Raw genomic sequence first — 13,334 nt, forward strand, 5'->3', positions numbered from 1 at the left:
AAAGAGCAAAAGAACTGAGAGGGAAATTCCCTTGAGGTAAAAAGTCATCTTCCTTTATATGTTATTTCTACACTCCCCAAGGAACCATTATCTAATTTATTAGCTACCACGTTACCAAAAAGAAATGAGTGGAGCTCTTTGCTCAGCGTTTTTAGCTGATTGGGATACCTTCACCTTGCAAACGCGCGCAGGAAAAAAAAAGTGCGCGATAAAAGAGAAACTAAAGCTTTTCGGCGTATTGAAAGCCGCCTTCCTTTCCGGCTCGCCCAGCGAAGAGCGAGGTTTCCCGACCAATCAAAACATTGAAATGTTAATCATCTCTTCCTTGCTCCACCCTTCGATGACCTAATTTGTAAAACCAACCGAACGTCTTGTTTTCAAACAGGTCCGCAAAAATAGTATTTAAAAAGCATTGTGGAGGCTGAGCAGTTATTGCGATAGCAACCATGTCAGGTCGTGGTAAGGGGGGAAAAGGACTAGGGAAAGGGGGCGCTAAGCGCCACCGGAAGGTTTTGCGCGACAACATTCAGGGCATCACCAAGCCCGCCATCCGGCGCCTGGCTCGGCGAGGTGGTGTGAAGCGCATCTCCGGCCTCATCTACGAGGAGACTCGCGGGGTGCTGAAGGTGTTCCTGGAGAACGTGATTCGGGACGCCGTCACCTACACCGAGCACGCCAAGCGCAAGACGGTTACGGCTATGGATGTAGTCTACGCGCTCAAGCGCCAGGGACGTACCCTGTACGGCTTTGGCGGTTGAGAGTATGAGATTCGGTATTCTTCAAACTTTGAAAACAAAGGCCCTTTTCAGGGCCGCCCACACAGTCATGAAAGTAGCTGTTGTACCTTGCAGGGAAGCTTATCTGAATAGGTAAAAGTAAACAGTTTGTACAAAAGGCTGTTAGGAAAGAGCAGCATTTACTGACGCAATCAGGTAACTAATCACAGGGTATTACGCCTACAGTGTGAGAAACGGGTTTTTTCACAAAGAGAAACTAGGCTTCTGGGAAGTGTAGAAAAGGCGTGAACAATGGTTTGATTAGATAGACTCCCTGAGAGATGTATGAGTTTTGAGAAAAGTCCTTTAGACTGCTGGTGGCATCCCTAAGCACAAAAGCTCACACTATCAGCCCACACAATACACGGCTATGTAAATGAAGGCTGATGGACGAGCTCTCATTCGACAATTCTCGGTGTGGTGAGACCACTGTTAAATTGCGGAGGGTGGCATTACAAGCAATGCCATGTTCCTATTGGCCAAAACTACCAGGGGGCTTCCTAGTGGACCCCGGAACTGGAGGAAAAACCTTGATTGGTTAACGTTCTTTTTAACCCAGTGTACGCGGGCACTAAAGAGCGCAAGGAGCAAAGAGGCACAGGGTCACCGAACCGGTCCTATACAGGCTCTAATAGTGCTGGGGTCAGACTGGCTGGCTGCTGGGCGGGGTGAAGCTACACGTCCATCCTTTTCCTCTATGACACAGAGAAGGAGCTTAGTGCCTTGAAGGGCAAGTGAGGAGTTTCCTGCACTATTGCAACTCCAGTCTCAAAGGGAAACAATGGCTACCTTATCCAAGCAAAGCAGGGCTGTGGCTGATTCTATAAAAAAATTTAAACCACTGTGTTTAGTCGTTTTCCACGTAGGATACAATTTTTTCCCCTAAGGCCGTTATACAAGTGAATTCAGAAAAGCTATGTCCTAGTGAGTTGTCTGTAGAACATGTATTTGAGAGAATGCATTATGTAGTTTTTGCATTGTGCTTTGTTCAAAATTGCCCCAAACACTGATGCCAAAAATAACAGTATAAATTTATCATTTGCGAGGATCTTTAAGAATGCTAAATCACAAATTAAGTGAAAACTTTTAAAGTCAGAGTTATGCTTTAACTCAGACCCTGAGCATTTCCTAATACAAGCAGTTTTGTGATTTAGAAAGTTCACTTCAGAACGTAACAACGCTGCAGCCTCCCAACATTTTCATCAATGTTTTAGGGTTAGTATTTTCAGCCTGTGGAGCACGATCTGGACAAATCTATACACTACACAAATAAAAAAACAATCACAGTTGTATTAGACCAATCAGAATAATTATCAAACCAAAATTTCAATGTAACAATGCATGTGCTTAACATATAAACATCCAGTAGCTACTTCCAAAATAATGTGGATGAACAGTATTTCAATATTTTGCAAATGTTAAACCGAAAATACTTGATTTCTAAAGGCTAATACGTTACGAAAATTCAGTTAAAGACTAGACAGGTTAAAAAAATATTCCCACTAACCCAAACTGAAACACCATGATTCCTATAAATTAAGCCCCTATATAATTAAGGGGACACCTCCTTTAATACTTCAGATGGCACCGTAAGTATGTGTACTCGAGTATCATTTGTGACAAAACACATCAGGCAGCGCAGGGCACGGAGCTGATCCTTCTTTTAGTCTGAGTGTAAACAGATACGCTCTTCCAAAGACAGTATACAATCTAGCTTTCTCACACTGGACACCACCAGTGTCCCCTTGGACTCTGAACCGGGGTGTGGGTCTAAGGTTTGTGCTGAAAAGACGCCCTTTCACCTCAAACTTGCCTCCTGGCAACGCCACTGGCCGTAGCTCTCGTGAAAAGACACACAATTTGAGTTACACCCTTTTAAGAACCTTTTGGGTGGCTCTTAAAAGAGCCTTTGGGTTCTGTAAGTATTTGTTTTTTCCAAAGTCTTACTTCTTGGTTGCCCTCCTAGAACTTGATTTCTGCTGGGTCAACTTCGGATTCCCAGTTTTATTAAGATTCCCTGCCCTGGCCTTTGCTGGACTCTTCCGTTGTTGTTTGGCCTTCGCTCCTTTCGCTTTCCTGCCGCTCCGAGCCGCTTTCTGAGCCGTTGTTGCCCTAGGCTTTTTAGCGGTCTTGTTGCTCTTGGCACTCTTTGGAGACTTCACGTCTCTAGATAAGACCAGCTTCTTGGCCTTGGTAGAAGCAGGCTTTCTAACCTTGGTAGGCTCAGGAGCAGCCTTTCTACTGAGCTTGAAAGAGCCGGAGGCACCAGTACCCCTAGTCTGCACCAGGATCCCCTTAGTCACCAAACTCTTGAGACCCAACTTAATACGGCTGTTATTTTTCTCTACATCATAGCCCGCGGCTGCCAACGCCTTCTTCAGCGCGGCCAGGGACATGCCAGCTCTTTCCTGGGACATCGAAAGGGCCTCGATGATCAGCTTGGACACCGAAGGGTTTGTAGTCTTTTGACTCGCACCCGTCAAGGCAACCGGCTTCCTGCCTCGCTTCTTAACCGGAGGTTTTTCCATGGGAGCTAGAACCGGGTCGGCTGGAGCCACTGGTGCTGTCTCAGACATTTCACCACACTGAACCAAACGGTAGTGCTCCGCAGGGACCGTAAAATGCCGCCGGGCCACAGGGCTTTATATAGGGCAGGGCGCGCTGTGATTGGTGCATCGCTCAGGCACCGCCCCCGCCCCTTGGGGGAGGAGCACTTGTGTTTGTTTGACTCCCAAAAGTTGAGTCCCGCAAAAGTCCTCTTCACGGAAACGCGCAGATTCCACTGCTGAATAATCCACAGAGAAACAGATTTCACATGCCTTTCCCCCTTTTCATGAAAAATGACCCTGCATGCCAAAACTATTCAGAAAAGCCCTCAATTTGCAGCAAAATTCAAAGTGAAGAACGAAACTTCCTCTTTTCCTTGTAAATTTAAAAGTAGTTTTTAGCAAGAGACTTCCTTATCTCTTCTGAGTGGTCTTCCAAACGGTTGGCTTCCAATTGGTGGAGAAAAAAAATTATTCACGCCCTGATTTTTACTGAAAATTACTTGTGTATATGAGGGAAGTAACACAGATCTCTTTGATGTCTCATTGTGGAGTTAGAAGATTCTTTTAGAACAGTCTAAAAACTACCGGGTAGGACCTTATTTGGGCAAATACAATCTAATAAACCATGATCTACAGGCATGTGGGTTGCTTGTAACTAAAATCACTTAGTCCTTCGGATTGGTTGTAGACCCTCAAGCCTGGGGTAAGTAACATGGCTCTCATGCGCTAATTGCTCGGCCCCCTTGTGGCTGGCGTCTTAACTGAGTTTTGCTTCTGGCTTCATTAATTCATATCTTACCGCTATGCCCACACCATCCTCAAAAACATACATGTATTGTGAGACATAGTGACAAAGGCCAGCTGGTGGGGATTTTCTACCGTCAGGTGCTTGGGGGTGAGCCCTGTGGTACTGCCTGTGAGGGATGAGAGCAGTTCTTGCACGAGGCCAGGTTGAAGGGTTCAAGCTTGTTATTCTCACACAAAGCAGTTTTAACGGTGCCCAGAAGCCTCCCTTCTCTCAGGTGCTGTTCCCTCTGGGCTACTGGCAGATGAAGTCATCCTCCCTTTTAAAATAAGTCAAATCAAACATCTAATGGAAATGTACCCAAATAAATGCTCAGTCTGTTTCTTGCCTTGTTACAAAATGCATTTCTCCAAATCCTTTTCACAAGCAGGCAAAGGCCAACCTGATTTTGTGCTGTCCAGGTGTCCAAATCCAGTCCTGGGAAATAAATGCCGGGTTTGCTTGTTAAGGAATCCTCTTTACTACCTGTGGGCTGACACCTGAGTGGGGTGGGGAGATATGGGTTTCTGTGAAAATAGTTTACACATTTGTCTAATATGATGGCTCGTAATTATAAGCTGTGTTCGAAACATCTAATACGCAAGCCATCACTTCACTTTACAAATAGAATCTCTTCCTACATGATTTGTGTGAACTTGTAAGAGCATGGTCATGGTTTCACATTTAAGTAGGTTTTAAGAAAGCTCTGCCTGGAAGCAGATCCTGGTGGTAGTGAGAGGGGCAAAGGGGAGGCAGTTCTGCCTTCTTAGTGGGTGAGGGGCACAGTCTCCCACACAAACCATTGACCATCTCTGCTGACTTAAGTTATGACCTCTGATGTTCCAACAACTTAACAGACTCACTATGGCTTTAAACATAGTAGTCTTAACATTCCAATTGCCACATGTTGTTCTCAATGCTGTTGAAAAGGTACCAAATTTAAGGACTGTGCTGGAGGGAACCACAGCTCTCCCTTTCTGTGCCTACATTCACACCTGTCCTCACAAGCTCACGGCCAGAATGAGGGCAGTAATGGTGGTACTAGAAAAAGAGGGCCAAGTACTCGAAACACTTCAAAGGTAGAAACAACAGGGCTTTGATTTCTCCTCTTTTCTTCATGACTGGGTCTTCCTCCAAGAGTTTCAAATGTGCTTTCTAAAGCATTTTACTGTTTGAGAATAAATTGAGTTAATACAGTAAAGCACTTAGAAAAGTACCTGGCATATAATAAGTGCTACACTGGTGTTAGCTACTTTTGTTATATTAAGCATTTTAATTAATGGTAATATGCAAATTATATCTACTGCTCCCTTAATCCCCTATCCCTGCTCTACCTTCTCCATTTCTGGGGCATTTATTCCTCTTTCATATTTTATATAATTACTTATAGTAACTACTCCTTGTTGTCTGTCTTCCCCAGATAAGATGTAAGTGCCAAGAGGGTAGTGACTTTGTCCTTTTCAAAGGAGACAATCAATTCCAAGAAGAAGGCTCCTTAGCAGCTGGAGGACAAAGAGCCAGAGGATGGTCCTTAGGTCTTGAGGAGAAAGGTAAGAAATCCTCTCCTGAGACCATCCCAGAACTGGCCAGTGAGAAGCTATTGTGGGGACTCTTAAAAGGGACCAAAGGGTAAGAGGAAGAGGAAAAAGGGAAAGGAGAATTGAAGGAGGCAAAAGAGAACTGGATGTGATGACTGAGAGTTCACCTGCTCTGCATCCATCAACTCCTGTTTCTCTGCCTGGTCTCCAGGTCAGTCTAAATTTCCCTGGTTTCCCTGGCAGGAAGGTGGTGCTGAGACTGAGTTCTGGCCAAAAGACTGTGGACAGAAGTGATGTGTGCCACTTCCAAGCCTGGCCCATGAAAATCTCCCTCCCTGAGGCATCTTTCTTTCTTCTCTGTCTGCTGGTCTGATGTCTCCAAGACCAGAGGGAGGCTGAGGCACGAGATGGAAGGAGACTTTGTCTGAGAAAGGCTGTGGAGCTGAACCCCACTCCTTCATTGTGATGGGATATTATATAATATATTAATAACTTTCTCTTGTGTGTAGCCACTGAGTTTTGGACATCTGTTTCATATATCACTTACCTTGTTTTGAGTTGAGGATTTGTCTGTTGATGCAAACTCAACATTGTCATTCATAGTTGCACAAACCCCTACCAACCCATCATGCCCAGGCCTTAATCTTAGACCTGGTTGCCTAGAGAGTGATTAACAAGTATTTCCCCCAAGCAAATGTTAAGCATCTCAATGCTTCTACCACATAAACTGACTCCACTTAGCCCCTGAGATAGCAGGGTCGCATTTCATTCATTGGCAGATCATTGTAATCCCCCCCACCCCCACCCCGACGGCCCTCCTCTCCCTAATCCTGTTCTCATCTCTTTTTTTTTTTTTCCCTCCATGACACTCACCTTCTTAGAAACCAGATCTGTCGCTTATATATTATGTTTCTCCTAAAGTCCTCACTGTCTGCAGAAAAGGATTTGGTGATATTGTTCACTGATATATGCACACAGGAGCTTGGTACACAGTAAGTATTCAAAAAAGTTTATTGAATGAATCGAGTAACTCAATAATTTTTGTGCACTGCTGTATGCCAGCCTCAGGAATTGCCAGTAAGGATTATGTGGCGACCAAATCCAAGCTCAGAGCCTATTGGGGGTGACAACTAGACAAGTCATGACAGTTAAGTGCAAACTGTAGTGGTTACACAGAGCATTTGGGAAGGGATGGTCAGAGAAACCTCCTACAGAAGGTGATGGCCAAGCAGATGTCTGTAGGATGAGGAGGAGTTTGCTAGGCTGGAAGGAGGGCAAAATATTAAAAATGGAGGTCTAGCATATGTGGGAGGCAGAAAAACAGGAAAAGCAGAGCTTGTGCAAATCTGGCTGCAGTATAGACCATGAGAGAGAGAGGACCGCAGAGGCTGTAGACAGTGGGCAGGGGAAGAGCCCAGCAAACTGTTTCAGATGTCTGAAGTATCCTAAAGGCAAGATATAGCTCTTTCAGGCCCATTCCAGACCCTCCATGAGGCTCCAGCTCACATGCTAAAAGGATGACAGTAGAAAATTCCTCTTATTTCCATTTTATTAAAATTTCTGATCATGTTAAGACAGTAGAAAATTCTGTATGATATTATAATGATGAATGTAATTCATTATACTTTTGCCCAAACCCACAGAATGTACCAGAGTGAACCCTAAAAAGACTTAGAAAAGAATAAAAAAGAAAAAAAAAATAAGAAAGGAAAAGAAAACAACAACAAAAAAGAGTGAACTCTAAGGTCAACTATGAACTTTGGGTGATTATGCTGTTGTCAACATTGGTTCAGTTAAAAAAAAAGTGCCATTCTGGTGAGTGATATTGACATGTGGAAGGGTGGCAGGGGGTGGGGGTAGGGGATATATGGAATACCTCTGTACCTTCTTCTCAGTTTTGTTGTAAACCTAAAACTGGTCTTTTAAAAAAATCATATATAATATATATTTATTGAAATTCTAGTCCATTCATCATTATTTATGTCTAGAATTGACAGGGCCAGGCTCAGTCTCTCTAATGCATAGAGTCAAGGACCCTGAGCACTTTCCCAAACCTCCAAAAATCTCTTACCCTGATGCTTGCTGGGCATCCTTGACCCACTTTTGAGGCTAGCAGTCTTTCTTCCATTCAAGATCTCAAAACTTGCATCATCTGTGTAGAATTCTTAAACACATAATTGTATTTGTTTACTAATTTATTTCCATTTAAAAAAAAAATACTTATTTCAGTGCATTAAAGCCCAAATGCCTGTGTTTACAAATTAGTAACTAACATCTATCACACCAGTCATTTCAGTAAATCCAACAATAAAAGTGGTACATTGCAATCATCAATATTCTTATATCCTGTCCTACAGCTGAGTTTGGGCCAATTATAGCAGGGAGAAAAAGTGAAAAGAAAATAAAGGAAAAGAAAAGAGAAGAAGGGAGAAGGGGAGGAGAAGAGGAAGAAAAGAAAACAAGAACAAAGTTTTATCCTCATTGCTTTTGAAGCCAATTATTTTACTGTCGGAGAACTTGATTTGCTTAGAAGACAAGTTTAGGGCCATGAGTGATGAGGTCAAGGTTTTACCCCAGTATTGTCTCCTGAAGTATTTCGGTGTCCTTATAGAATGAGACAAGCCCCATCATTTCTGTTCCTTCATCCGTTGGAGCCTGCAGCTGGATAGGGCTCTAATACCACCAATACCCATAGCAAGATCAAACCAGCTTTTTCTATCAATTATTATGCACATTGCTTATTGGGTGATAATGCTATGTAAGTCTTTAAATGAAATAATCAAAGTCTCATTTTCCTCCCTCAGAACTGAAGTGGGACAGTAAGAAAGTAGCTGATTCTCCAGATTATCTCTTTTTTCTAATTTATAATAAACACCTAATTCCTGAGGATTTGTCCAGCTGATTTTGAGAGTCCAAAGAATGTAGTCAGACCCTAGAATGTCTTGCTGGCAAGGTCACAGGCAGCTGTGTATTTGGCCCAACTTATTTTTATGCTTAGTCATCATCCAGGATTGCACAGGGTGAAAGTTTGGAAATGCTAACTAATGTTTAATGCTTTTCAGGTTAGGACTCTGGAACTCCCTGGCAAAATGCTGACTACACACCCTTCTAAATCTGAAAGGCTCAACAAAAGATAACTATCATCCTTTATTTCCTTAGGTATATGTCTAGAGCTCTAATTAAATATGAGTGGGGAAAAAAACGCATTTGCTTTCAATCTGTTGGACCAAGGTAAAATCCATGGAATCAGCTGGCGATCTTTTCATATCACTCGTGAAATTCCTATCATTTAAGGAAGACTAGCTTCTACCAAGGTCTTCAGTTATGAGCTGCCATAGGTCCCTTTAGGGTATTAAGAAGGTCATAAATGAAACTTTTCAAACATCACACAACGAATGAGCACCCACCAGCTGCCAGGCACTCTCCAAATTGTGTTCTATGCATTAAAGATCTTTGATCGTCACAAACATCTAGAAGATAGGTGCTATTACCATCATCTGCAAGATACAGAAGAGGCAAAGAGAGATTACTGACTTGACTCAGTCTCACAAATAGTTGACAAGCTGGGAGTAAAACTTGGAGTTCCTACCTCCAGAGGCTACACTTTTGTCATCAAGGAGCAATGCTGTACAGCCATTTAGGTGACATCATACCATTTCTAGGACAAGTATTTTGTATTTGCTATTTCATTTAACCCTCACCCCATCTTAAACAGTAGGTAATTATTACCACCCACAGACTCAGAGTGGTAGGTTTGTCAAACAATAACTCAAAGACATTTAGTTAATTATTAACACACTGTTTATTGTGTATAAGGTATGCCAAACAATTGATTGATTACATCCAAACACAGTAAAAAAAAAAAAGATAAGATAATTTGTATAATAGAAGGGAGAAAATGCCTGTAGACTGCCTAGGAACAGGATAGCATATTTGTACATTATTTTCAGTAATAAAGAGTTCAGTATGGACAGTCTATTTTTACATAGACCAAAGAGGATTTTCGAAGAAAACAATTAGTGATTCTGTAGAAACTCTCAAGAAATTGTTCAGGTATCCAAAGATTAGGCATCAATGTACTCAATTTAATATTCATCTCAATTTTTATAGTTATCCATAGACTTTGAACTCAATATTTAAGCCAACACGCTGAGTCCTTATGATTTATAATGTAGAAATTAATTTTGTTTTTAAAATGACATTATCTATCTACATTGTCATTATCTTGTGATTTGATTTAGTTCAATGCATAATTTATAACTGTAAAATTTTAAATAAAGTGATGTCAACTCATCAGGTTGAAGAAATTTAGTAAATTTAAATTAATTAGTGTTCTTTAAAGAAAATAACCCCTGTGCTTATGTAAACTAGAATATTACACTAACATTATTTTTACATTATGACAATAAGAAAGAAAGAGACATAGAGCCATTTTGTAAAGCAAAATTTTAAGCCAACAAATTTATCCAAAAAGTTATCTTGATTAGAAGTATGTGATTTTTTTCTATAAGATTACATACATGCATTAAAATTTTAAAAATAATTTGAGTAGTTCTGTTTTGCTTCTTATCTTGTAACCTGTTAAATAAGACCACTAAATAAATTCAGTTAAGTTTTCTTTTTCAAAAAAAAAAATTTTTTTTTCTTTTTCTTCTGAATTACATTTTAAAGAGGTAGCACATTTAAAGCATCTGAATTTGATTTTTGGTCTTATTTTAAACTGATATGTTTTTTAGTCTTCATATAATCTCTTTAATATGTAAGTTTACATTATAATTTTTAAATTTCTTGTTAAGGTAGATAATTTGCTCAAAATTATTTGTCTTCATCAAGCAGAAAATATTCTCAATCATTGCATGAGTTAGAGGAGCTAATTGTGAAACTGGAACAAAATTTAAAGAGATTTAATGTAAAAACAGAGCCAGAGATGGTATGTGTTAATCAGTTAAAGAAACAAATGGATTAAGATCAGAAATCCTTCAGGGATTACTGTTGCTGAGAATTTGTGTAAATTCTGACACCCTTCTAAGTTTGGTAGGAAATTCTAGTTTCCAGACCCATCCTCACAATGAACTCGTTAAGGTTTAGAAACTATTAAATGTTTGTTTTATACAGGTATTGGGAGCCCTCTCTTTTTCTTCTGACTCAATAATTCTATTTATAATGACATTTCTTCTCTCTCCTCTCTAACCTTAAAAAGGCTGAAGGGACAATATTTTTTTGGAATTACTGAATCATAAACTTTAGACACTTCAGCATAGCAAGAGATAGGCCAGTTGCATGCTGGAGATTTGGTTTCCTTGTTTTCTTCCTTGTCCTAAGTCTCCTGTTAGGTCTTAACACTTTATTAAAGTTAAAAGTTTTAGGCAACTGTTTTATATTCATATTATCTCTGAAGTATGAATGTTATTTTTGGAGATATTGACAATTATTTGGATTCATACTGAGTAATCATGATAAAAGACAGTTTTGAAAGGAGAAAAGAAACAGCTTTAGTTAAAAGAACCCACAGTATACAGACACAAAACACCAAACACAGTGAATCCCATCAAAGGCCAAAAAGAAAAACATCAACTTCCTGCTCTTGTGTTCTCAAATGCCAGAGAATATCAGAATCCTTGGACAAACACAAAACGCAAAAAAGATTAACAGATGAACGATTCCAGGTTCCCTGCGATCTGACTTAATGATCTGACCATAAACCCATTATGTCTAGCCAATAGACAGAATACAATCTAAGAACCAAAATAAGAAACAAACTTGGGCAAAACAAATTTTAGTATGCAAATGCCAAGGGAAGATGATCAGAAAACTCAAGTGTCCAGGGCTAACAAAGATCCAATTTTCAGGTCACACACATTTCTTTGATTCCTATGGTGGGACTCAGTTAAACTAACAATGTCTTGGTGGAATCTTCAGAAATAAATGACCAAGGAATTAATGATTATCCAGCCTGCTCTTGTATTGAAGAGAAAACAATCAGTTGAATTATTTCATCCAACAAAGGCAAACCAGAACTTATATATGAGGAAAAGGGCAGAAGGGAAGGGAAAAAAAAAAAAAAAGATAAGAAACAGAAACTTAGTAGTCAGCCTGGATAGTGAATCTCTTAGCACATTTTTTGGGGTAAACTAGTTGGCAGTGAGGAGAGGTCAGTCTGGATTGGACCATCAATCCTTGGGCAGGCTCACTAGGGTCACAGGAAAAATCCCAATTTCAGTTGTTGAAAGACTTGAGAAAACTCAAGAGTTTGGTTGAGGAGCTCCCATGACAAGCATCGGCCATTGTCTCATATTTACATTTCTATCTAAATTAGGTCGGGGTCCCCCAGATTTTTCAGGCAACTTCCAGGTTAGGCAGCCAGTGTTGAAAAAAGGAGGCCTGTTTAGACCAGACAGGCCTTACTATTTTTCCCAGATGTCAAAGAAAACTGCAGATTTAAGATCACCGGTACTTATGTTAAGTAACATAAATCATAATGTAACCTAACATCATACAAAATTTTGTTTTCCTTCTGACAGAATTTCCTGTACTCTCCTCACGTTTTTACAGGGAAAGCAAACTTTACTTACTCCTAGGTATTGAAAATGTGTTCTAGACTTTGACAAAATGGAAAAAGTGTTATCTTTCACCTTAAAAGCTGCCTGGAGCAAAGACCATGAGGAAACTGCTTCAGGGAAGGTGGAATTTCCCCGCCCACACCCTCCCCGCGGGTGCCAAGTAAAAGGAAGGTTCTCTAGTGGAGACTGATTATGCCAAGTTCAATGGCGTCCCTTCCTTTTCCCGCTGTTTCCCAGCCTTCAGTTTAGCCTCCCATAGAGACTTAACAAATTGCATTTCCTAAAGTAGTTCGTCAACCCCAACTGCCTATTACAAGTCCCCAGCCACCTAACCGTTTTAAAATTTTCATGTTAGGATCACTCCGTATCAGTTACACCACACTGATCACTGGAAGTCTAAACAGTTTTTATGTAATTGGGGTGAGCCACTAATTGCAACGGCAAATGGATAACGTGGGGTAATAATGTCAGGAGCGACAAATGGGCAATGCTTTTATTTAATTATGGAAAAGCAGTTTTTGCACCAACTCCACTGTACGAAATTAAGTGGCAGATTGCAGCTCTTTTTGTGTATACGTGGGTGGCTCTTAAAAGAGCCTTTGGGGTTAGGTGTAGACGCTTACTTGACAAGTTTACTTGGAGCTGGTGTACTTGGTGACGGCCTTGGTGCCCTCGGACACGGCGTGTTTGGCCAGCTCCCCGGGAAGCAGCAGGCGCACGGCCGTCTGGATCTCCCGGGACGTGATGGTCGAGCGCTTGTTGTAATGCGCCAGGCGCGATGCCTCGCCCGCGATGCGCTCGAAGATGTCGTTGACGAACGAGTTCATGATGCCCATAGCCTTGGACGAGATGCCAGTGTCCGGGTGGACCTGCTTCAGCACCTTGTACACGTACACGGAGTAGCTCTCTTTGCGGCTGCGCTTGCGCTTCTTGCCATCCTTCTTCTGCGCCTTGGTCACAGCCTTCTTCGAGCCCTTTTTCGGAGCAGGAGCGGACTTAGCTGGCTCAGGCATTTTTAAACCTTGAAACAGCAAAGATAAAATGAAAATAGGAAGCAGATTTCTCCTACTTATAGGGCCTTTATGCTAATGAGGCGTCCAGAGCGCGTCTTAGTTAATTGGAAGATA

General features: G+C 41.2%; 3 protein-coding genes across 3 annotated transcripts; 1 reads left to right on the plus strand and 2 right to left on the minus strand.

Annotated features, from left to right (window-relative positions):
• The first annotated feature begins 444 nt into the window (after positions 1-444).
• LOC105084154 (histone H4) lies at positions 445-818 on the plus strand. The gene has a single exon (XM_074347919.1). It carries the CDS (start codon positions 447-449, stop codon positions 756-758), a length of 312 nt encoding a protein of 103 aa, XP_074204020.1. The 5' UTR covers positions 445-446; the 3' UTR covers positions 759-818.
• A 1,901-nt stretch (positions 819-2,719) lies between these two features.
• Positions 2,720-3,361, minus strand: H1-6 (H1.6 linker histone, cluster member). The gene has a single exon (XM_010945771.2). It carries the CDS (start codon positions 3,350-3,352, stop codon positions 2,720-2,722), a length of 633 nt encoding a protein of 210 aa, XP_010944073.2. The 5' UTR covers positions 3,353-3,361.
• Positions 3,362-12,656: 9,295 nt separating this feature from the next.
• On the minus strand, positions 12,657-13,248 carry LOC105084155 (histone H2B type 1-C/E/F/G/I). The gene has a single exon (XM_010974195.3). It carries the CDS (start codon positions 13,218-13,220, stop codon positions 12,840-12,842), a length of 381 nt encoding a protein of 126 aa, XP_010972497.1. The 5' UTR covers positions 13,221-13,248; the 3' UTR covers positions 12,657-12,839.
• Positions 13,249-13,334: the final 86 nt, after the last annotated feature.

This window comes from Camelus bactrianus, chromosome 20, assembly GCF_048773025.1.
Source record: "Camelus bactrianus isolate YW-2024 breed Bactrian camel chromosome 20, ASM4877302v1, whole genome shotgun sequence".
Taxonomy (NCBI): Eukaryota; Metazoa; Chordata; class Mammalia; order Artiodactyla; family Camelidae; genus Camelus; species Camelus bactrianus.

Excerpts from the sequence above, each read along its gene's own strand:
- LOC105084154 (XM_074347919.1), top strand. The coding sequence starts at position 447 with ATGTCAGGTCGTGGTAAGGGGGGAAAAGGACTAGGGAAAGGGGGCGCT.
- H1-6 (XM_010945771.2), bottom strand. The coding sequence starts at position 3,352 with ATGTCTGAGACAGCACCAGTGGCTCCAGCCGACCCGGTTCTAGCTCCC.
- LOC105084155 (XM_010974195.3), bottom strand. The coding sequence starts at position 13,220 with ATGCCTGAGCCAGCTAAGTCCGCTCCTGCTCCGAAAAAGGGCTCGAAG.